The 8,547-nt window shown below is 34.0% G+C and overlaps 1 protein-coding gene across 2 annotated transcripts; it reads right to left on the bottom strand.

Moving 5' to 3' along the window:
* Nucleotides 1-2,581: 2,581 nt before the first annotated feature.
* Nucleotides 2,582-8,167, bottom strand: LOC136229604 (B2 protein-like). Of its 2 annotated transcripts, none has more exons than XM_066018496.1 (6): nucleotides 8,020-8,167; nucleotides 3,957-4,537; nucleotides 3,572-3,672; nucleotides 3,219-3,302; nucleotides 3,014-3,124; nucleotides 2,582-2,933 (listed from the first exon to the last, which is right to left on the bottom strand). In XM_066018496.1, the coding sequence occupies exons 2-6, from the start codon at nucleotides 4,525-4,527 to the stop codon at nucleotides 2,886-2,888; spliced, it is 915 nt and encodes a 304-aa protein (XP_065874568.1). In that variant the 5' UTR covers nucleotides 4,528-4,537; nucleotides 8,020-8,167; the 3' UTR covers nucleotides 2,582-2,885. The 2 variants fall into 2 exon arrangements, with proteins under 2 accessions (XP_065874568.1, XP_065874569.1); XM_066018497.1 differs by lacking the exon at nucleotides 8,020-8,167 and adding an exon at nucleotides 5,389-5,520.
* Between the last annotated feature and the right edge of the window lie 380 nt (nucleotides 8,168-8,547).

Genomic DNA, 8,547 nt, shown 5'->3' with positions numbered 1-8,547 from the left:
TTTGTCATGTTTTTGTTTTTTCTAATTTTTCACGTTTTTGTATTTTTCGTGTTTTATCATTTTCTCGTATTATTCACCTTTTTTGCGTTTTTTTCGGACATGAAGATGATTCACATCTGTCTTCGTGGAGAGTTCGAGCGAACCCATTAGATGGTGGGCCGTATAGGAATTCTCTTTTTCATGTTTTTTTGCGTTTTTTTTCGTGTTTAATATTTTGTAACGTTTTCGTGTCACGTTTTTATATTTTTTGCATTTTTTTACGTTATTTTTTCCATTTTTCACGTTTTTTGGGATATAAATTATAGATTTGCCAAAATTTATAGGATTTGAGAAATTAGCTTGAGGGTAATTTTGGAAATGAATGATGATATTGTTTAGGAATAACTATTCCTAGATTGAATCAAGGAATCCATATTCCTTCATTAATGGAATACACATTCCATGGAATGGCTATTCCACACAAAAAAAAAAAAAAAAAAAAAATCGAACCAAATATTGGAATAAGAATTCCTTAGGAATGGCTATTATATTCCCTCCTTATTCATGAACTAAACGAGCCCTACAGGTTGTACATAAAAACCCACAAATTCTTATTATTAGTGTTGATAATCCTGTGGCGAGTTCGAGCGAAACCATTAGATGCATTTGTTACTCCCTCCGTTTCATAATACTGTATTTGTCTTTCTAGAGAAATTTTCTGTTCTATAATGTTTGACGTTTTGATTCAATTAATGTACATCAATTGATGTTTTTACTAGATATACCTCTATTTAAATTGCCTTTTTATTTTAGAAATAGATAAAAATTAATCAATGCATCCAATTAATATAAAGGTAATAAAATCTTTTAGTTAACATTAATTACATTTCTTAATTCTTGTGCTTTAATTTAAAAGATAAATATTATAAAAGAGATGAAGTATAATATATTATTATATTTCCAATAAAAATAAATACTTATTTTAGAACTTTTTTATTGAAAATATAATAATGCTTATATTCGTATATATATCATTTGCCTTAATATAAATATGTAATAACTCCATTTGTTAAAATAAATAAATACAAGAGAGTAAAATTATAGGTTCAGGAATTTTACAAATCCCAATATTAAGATGACACTAAATATCAATAAAATATTAATTGGAGTCAATTAGGGAAAAGGAAAACCTCTAATATTATTTGTTTGAAACTAAATAAGCATAGGCTATGACAGGGTAAAATTTATTTACGGTCCTTCAAATTGTTCATTTATATAATAATTGCTAATAAATTCACTTAATAACTAGATAGTCCTATTTTTTTTTTTTTTAAATACATTTGGTCAGATACGCGTAAACCACACTGAAAAATATGTTGAAACAATTTCAATTGGTCACATGGGACTCGAATTAGAAATGTTCTTAAGATTCTAGTAACTATTGATAGAGTAGTTGCCAACCTAGGATTAGGGTTGCAAACGTGACGAGATTATCCCATCGAGATTCATCCCAATAAAGAAGAATTAATCTTTATTTATTTTCTGTACGACAGACCGAAATATAACATTGACTTATATTACGTAAAATTATAGAGATTTTGAAATTCCTAATATTATTGAGTAAATATATTAGAAATTCTATAATCACATTGAATATCTCGTTAAAAAGATTGAACCGAATTGAACTGTTGACCTTTTTTTTTAAACCGAACTTAATTATACCATCCACTCTTATAAATAGTACAATTTTGGAAATTTTAAAATTCTCATAGATTATGGGTAGGTAAAATAGATCCTTTTGTCCTTCTTATTCGGTTATTGAATGGCTATAGATGAATTGGAGGCCTCCCATATGTACTGGGTCTATGGGCTTATTTAGTAGGGTCTAGATTAATTGGAGGCCTACCATGTGTACTGGGCCTATGGGCTTATTTAGTAGGGTCCATATCAACTACTAATAGATAGGTATCTCATGAAAATCCAAATAAGGAAAAAGAAAGGCTATTTATATTTATTATGTAAACTTTGGTACTTCACTTTTATTTATTTGTTAGAAAGTTTTCAATCTATATAAATTTTTCGTTTTATCCGGGACGACTAATTTTTTTTACCATATCGAGATTAAAGTTACGGGGTTTTGGCATAGACCAAACATTTTTTTTTTTTCTTCTCATGTGGTATGCACCTCTAAAAATGAAACTGTAGGGTTGAGACAAGATCACTCCTCTCAAAGATGATTCTTAGTTATCAGTAGACAACATGTTTCGCCTCTGATTAAGATAAAGTTCACATTCTACAATGATGTCAGTACAACCCTAAATAGAAAAATAAGACTATTAATTTCTAACATGATAATACAATTTCGATTGACACTATTTTGTCAATTGATGATATATGGCTCGGGAATAGAACAAGAAAGCACCTTCTTTAATCTAGTACATTTTGAATTGTTTGTTGTTGGAATTAAATTCAATTCTAGTACGTTTTCAATCGTATTTCCAATTTCAATTTTAAACTTGCAACATCTCAATTCAATTATCGTTGATTTTCGTATTCTTTTTCCTTTTGATCAAACATATCGGAAAACAACAGCACACACTCAGGTACCACCACATATACATTGAAATAGAGAGACTTCCTCTTTAGAGGACTTGATCATCACATAGGCTCTGATTTTCTTTTACATCTACTAGGATAAATAATAGTACAGTAAAGCATTATCTCACAAACTTCTTCACAAGACACAAATGTATATTATTCACCTGGCTAATCCTACTTTTCCCGAGATCATTTTCACCCATCAGACTATATCCCAAGCTTACGCTTCATGGAAAATCTGTGAAAGTAGGTAACCAACATGCACTGTAAGCTTTACTACATTCATATACTCACTCGCAACTTCTTTCTTAAGCCGAAGAGCCTGCTTGTTCACAGAGATCCAACAGATCCAGGGTCTGCACAACAATAACACTAACTTTTATAAGTAAAGCAAAACACCAATTACATATTCAAATACAAGAGGAAGATTATACACCTCAGGAATGGAGAGTTCAAGCCGAAACTTGGGACCATCATAGTGATGCAAGACTGGCCTAAAAGCATCTTCTTCCAATGCCTTGCAGAGTTTTCTAATACGGATCCGCACCTATTTGTTAAGCATAAAGACAATTGTAGAATGAGTAAATCCTTTCAGTTCAAATAACTGGTTCCTTCCTCCGCATCATCAATCCAATTTTTACCTGAGCAGGGAACCTTGACTCGCCTTTACACTTTTTGTCTTCCCATGCAGTTGGGTCTATGTTAGAACCCCCAAAACTGGATGCCTGTAAAAGAAACACAAGATTTCAAGAAAATAATATAAACTAGGTTGAAGATATTGGATATCACACTGAACTTCATGAGGAAATGGAAAGTCATCTCCAAAATATTACCATATAATGTCATTTATAGGTATAGTTCAAGTGAAAGCAAGATGCATCTGAGTTTAGATTAATAAATAAAATTATCAATCCAAGAAAGTTGGGAGACCAATAGCACTCATGCATCATGAGGAAAGCTAACAAGCAATTATATAATATAGATTGAAACCAACCTCAAATATACCATGCAACTGGTGAGTAGTGTAATTGTAGAGAAAAAGTGGCAAGCCCGGAGTTATTGCGCGAACTGAATCCCTATATCTTGGTGGCAAACCTACACAAAATGATTATAGAATCAAAATGCAAGTCCCATTTATCCAATATTGTTAATAGCATGAACAATGTGACATAATCCATCCATTTCTTCAATATCATCCAAAAAGTATCATAAAGATTAAACTCCGTACACATTCATCACAAATCACAACACGTTTGGATAATCAATGCAAGAAAAGAACATGAAACGATCTCATAGTCAAAACCATGTGACATATCAAACCATGAGGTATGTCAAGAATTTGGGACAAAAAAACTAAGCAGAAGCAAGAAAGAAATTACCAAATAGCTGTCTCTTCAAGTCTTCCTGCATAGTGTCATTGTTACAAACAAAGATGTATCCTCCAAGGACCTCATTCCGTGGAAGTGTTTCGGTTGCAGGCAGTGTCTTGAACCTTTTGTCAACTGCATTGCTTGCATTGTTGTTCTCAATGCTATTATGGTTGCTACTGCTGTTATTAATGGGGTCTTTGCTGCTCTGATTGTTTCCACTGTACTTGATACCAATCAGATTACCAATACTGTTTATGTTGTTCTTCTGGTACACTGCATTCATATTGAACACACTGTTCCTGAAAGAACTTTTGCTCACATTTTCTTGCATCTTGGATTCCAAATTCAACATATTGAAGTTGAGGCTTTCAAATTTATTATCTTCCTGAAACCCAAGCTTCTCTTTTGGCCTTATCTCTCCCAGGCCCTTTGAAAGATCGAGGTTATTCATCCGTTCACCTTTTGTCCTTGTCTGCTCAGCCAATTTGGAGGCAGCCACTATCCACTTATGATCCTCTGAGACTTTTGATTGTCCTCGGAGTTCATCACCCAGTTGCCAAAAGCTGTGCAAGCTCTCCATCTTATAAATCCTGCACACAAGGTCCATCTTCGTAAAAATAAAGGAGACATGTAACATGTTTAAAGAAGTTGTTTCCTAGAATCCAATTTCAAGAGCACAAAAAGATAAGGCTTGAACAAGTTAGTTAAACCGAAGTATCAGCAAGAGCACAAAAGGCAATTACATCAAAACAAATTTGAAAAAAGAATTTATATATCAAGCTCAATATGTTGGCTGGTCTAAATCAAGCCATCTGATATACTGATTCTGACTTTCCAATATAGGTACGTTGTTCAATATATTCTACAAAATTGACATTCAGTAATAACAAATTATTATGAATAGAGAAATAGACAACAATTGAGGTTGAGTGTAATTGTCCATTATTAGCTGGAATAGGAAGATCGAGAAATCCTAATATCAAAATCACACCTTCAAACCAGGGGAAGGACTCGTTATCTTTCTATCATCTATGAGTCATAATATTACAGTTACTGAAAAGTCCATTCGTTTGAGGATGAAATTTTCAGCTGTGGATTCCAGTGTTGCACTGATGATGGACCAAAATTTAATAACAGAGAAAAAAAATGTTCTGAATAAACCTGAAAAGCTTCTCTATTTTGTAACTAATGAACAATCAATTTCATAAAATAGATGACAATTGCCCTGTGCTAAGCAAAGTCTTCCATGATCTCAGGAAGCAGAAAGAAAATGCCACAAGTATCATACCAAATAGAGATTCCAGTTTCCAATTCGACTTGCCAAATCTTATTGAAGATATTACTGGCTCAACATGAATAAAGCAAGCATTCAAACAGCGACTGACGACTAACAAGCAGAATGCGACGGCCTTACAAAGCAGAAAATAATTTGTACACCTACCAACAAACTCCAATCAGCTTATAGAATTCATCCTGCCAACATGCGTCTGACAGAGACAGCTATAACACATCTCCTCATCCAATAGCTACGTGAACCATCACAACGCATCCAGCAAACTACACCTTGTTAAAATCAGAACCATCCATGCATAGTGTATGTCCCTTGTAAGGGCATAATGAATCCCATCAGGAGGTGATGATGAAGAAACTCCTATATATAAGGACATTTAAGGTTGAAGGTGTATACATTACTACTATCTCATTATTCCACTACATTCTTCTTCATTAATATATTCTTAAAGGGTTAAAACCAAGACTAATTTAATTATTAGATTGTCAGCGTCTGTTACTGGTTCAATCCTGACTTTGATTTCATTTCAAGTTGTTCATCAAAAGATCTTCGTCTAATCAGAAAAAAATATATTCCTCTAGATACCACATTTCAACCACAAGCGATATGAAGTATCCTTTAATGAGTATACTTATGTGAAGGCCAAGCTGAAAAATTGTATGGAAGCTTTAAGAAGTTTAGAAATGAAAGAAGCAAAACTGCTTATATTGATTAATGAACGTGTGTGTGTATGTGCATATATATATATATATAAGATGATGACGTGGCATAAGTGTAACAAACTTCTTAACCACCTAACAATACTTCTCGCCTACTCTACCTTACCGGGCATATGTATAATTAACAGTAATTAACTTCTAACTAACGCTTAATGTGTCATTGGCTATTAAGTAGCTGGATTAGCTCATTTCACATGCTTTCACTCCATTTCACTTCTGTTCACTAACATCATCATCATGTTTTAACATTCTCTCATCAAGATGAAGCATATGAGAAAAACTCCATCGTGCCTAATGATGTTGACATTTGTACTCATGCTAATGACTTAATCAAAAGATCATCTACCTCATTAGATGATGACATATAAGATGTACTTATAAACCCTCTTTGCAAATACTCTCGTATAATGTAACAATCAATTTCCACATGTACTTATAAACATAAGGTTAATAACTATATCAATTGCAACTTCATTATCGCAGAAAAGTGATATTGAAAGTTAAGGCTTGATCTGAAACTTTTCCAGCATATATGTTAACCACTTAAATTCACAAGAAATGGTTGTCATTGCTTTTTACATAGCTCCAGCTAAACTCTTATAGTTTTAAAAGGCGATCGCCTCTGTCGCCTCAGGCGAGAGGCGACAGAGGCGATCACCTCATCGCTCTGGAAGGCGATGGACCTGCAAGAGGCGACCGCCTCACCCTCTCAGGTGAGAGGCGGTAGCCTCTTGCAGGTAAGGCAATAAGTCAGTATTTTAAAAAAAAAAAAACCCTAATTAATAGACTTTAAGACCAAATAGACAGAAGAAAGCCAGCTATACAATTAAAGAAACAGAACAGAAACGTTCTCTCTTCTCCAACGGCTCTCTCTTCACAACACCACCGATTCTTCTCCTCTCCACCACCGATGCTTCTCCAACGGTTCTCTCACCGGCGGCCGGTCATCAATCACCACCGGTATGTTTTTTCTTTCCTTTCCTCTTTATTTTATCTTTCTTTTTCTGTTTAGGGTTAGGGTTTCTGATTCTTCTTCACTCTTGATTTCTTCTTATATTTTCTTTCTTTCCATGTAATTGTGCCGTTATGCTGCCGAATTTTTGCGGGAATTTCTAGCTCTGAGATGTGATTTGAATTTATGCTTTGAATTGATTATTTTTTTTTCTGTTTTGTGGAATTTTATTGTAATAACTGACTTGTGTATCATTTTTGTTATTAAGATGTTTTCAATTGATTGAATTTTGCAGGTGTTTAGAAATGAGTGGTAGTGCTAGTGCTACTGATTCTACTGCATCGAAATGAGGAGTTGGATTTGGGGGATGAAGATGCTTGATATTATGCTATTTTGATTTAAGAATTAGCACTTTATTATTAGACTTTAAGTTATTTTGGTTCACAAGTTTAGAAATTAAACTATCCTTCAGTACTACTAGTTTTTATTGAGTTAATTTAATTTTATTTGATTTTCTAATTTTTTGTCGCCTCACGTGCGAGAGGCCGTCGCCTCGCCTCAAGGCGATATTTTGCCCTTGTCGCCTTGACTCGCCTTTACCCTTTTAAAACTATGACTCTTACTAACTGCACCCTTCTTTTTAGACTTCCAATACACCAAAATACGAAACAATGAACAAATAATATCATGTTGCAGATCACCTTATCACTTTAGATCTTCCCCATTGAGAGTCACAAAATCCTTCCATCCTAGTTCAGTCACTTTGAGCAATGTAAAGTAGTCCAACATCTAAAGTTCCTTTCAAATCTTCTACCACAGGCATGGATGCCTCCATTTGTACTACGGTTGGCTTGCTCATATGTTGAACTGAGTTGTTGAGTTACAAAATGAGTTGTTGAGTTACAAAAGCAATATCAGGCCATGTAAATCCTAAGTATAACAACCTCCCTACTAATCTTTGAAACTTATTGGCTCCTTAGATGTTTCAGATACCACATCAAGTTGAACACATGGTGGAAAATGATTTGTTGAATTAAGAGTATCTTTCAATTTAATCAAAAACCCTAAAATCAAAATCCCTAAAATCAAAACCTTAAATTAAAAACTTACCTCTATATCTCTCTTCCCCAACTTCCGGAGGCGGCGACGAACGGCGTCGGCGGCTGCAGCAAGAAGGTTCTTCAAACGGCGGCAGGCAGCAGCTCCTCTCCTTTCCTGCGATTCGCGAATGTTGAAGTGGTGTGCTGGAGGAGTAAATATGAATTATAATTGCTGTGTACAAAAAAAAAACACATGTTTAAATGTTTCAAGTTAAATGAAGGGCACATAAGTCATTTCCATACATTTTTAAAAAACTGCAAAACAACGCCGTTTTAGTTGTAGACTTGAAAAAAAAAATTAGAATTACAGAGATGGGGCTCATCTTCTCCATCGCCATGCCATGGCGGTTTCTCTTCTTAACAGTGGCGGAGTACCGAGAGAAGCTCTCACTTCTCTCCAACTTCTCTATCTTTTTTTTTTTTTTTTTTTTCAAAGTTTCATTTCTTCAACTCTTCATCACCATCTTTATTTCTCCTCCCATTTGTGTCTAGTTTTAGTTTTTAGTTTTAAATCCACTTTTTGGGTTAATTTGAAATC

This window comes from Euphorbia lathyris, chromosome 5, assembly GCF_963576675.1.
Source record: "Euphorbia lathyris chromosome 5, ddEupLath1.1, whole genome shotgun sequence".
Classification (NCBI taxonomy): Eukaryota; Viridiplantae; Streptophyta; class Magnoliopsida; order Malpighiales; family Euphorbiaceae; genus Euphorbia; species Euphorbia lathyris.
Note: the sequence above shows the minus strand (reverse complement) of the source record. Positions and strands in the feature narration are given on the sequence as shown.

Excerpts from the sequence above, each read along its gene's own strand:
- LOC136229604 (XM_066018496.1), bottom strand. The coding sequence starts at position 4,527 with ATGGAGAGCTTGCACAGCTTTTGGCAACTGGGTGATGAACTCCGAGGA. Across the intron at positions 3,303-3,571 it reads AGTTGCATGGTATATTTGAG|GCATCCAGTTTTGGGGGTTC; the intron begins GTTGGTTTCAAT and ends TTTCTTTTACAG. Across the intron at positions 2,934-3,013 it reads TTGAACTCTCCATTCCTGAG|ACCCTGGATCTGTTGGATCT; the intron begins GTGTATAATCTT and ends ATTGTTGTGCAG.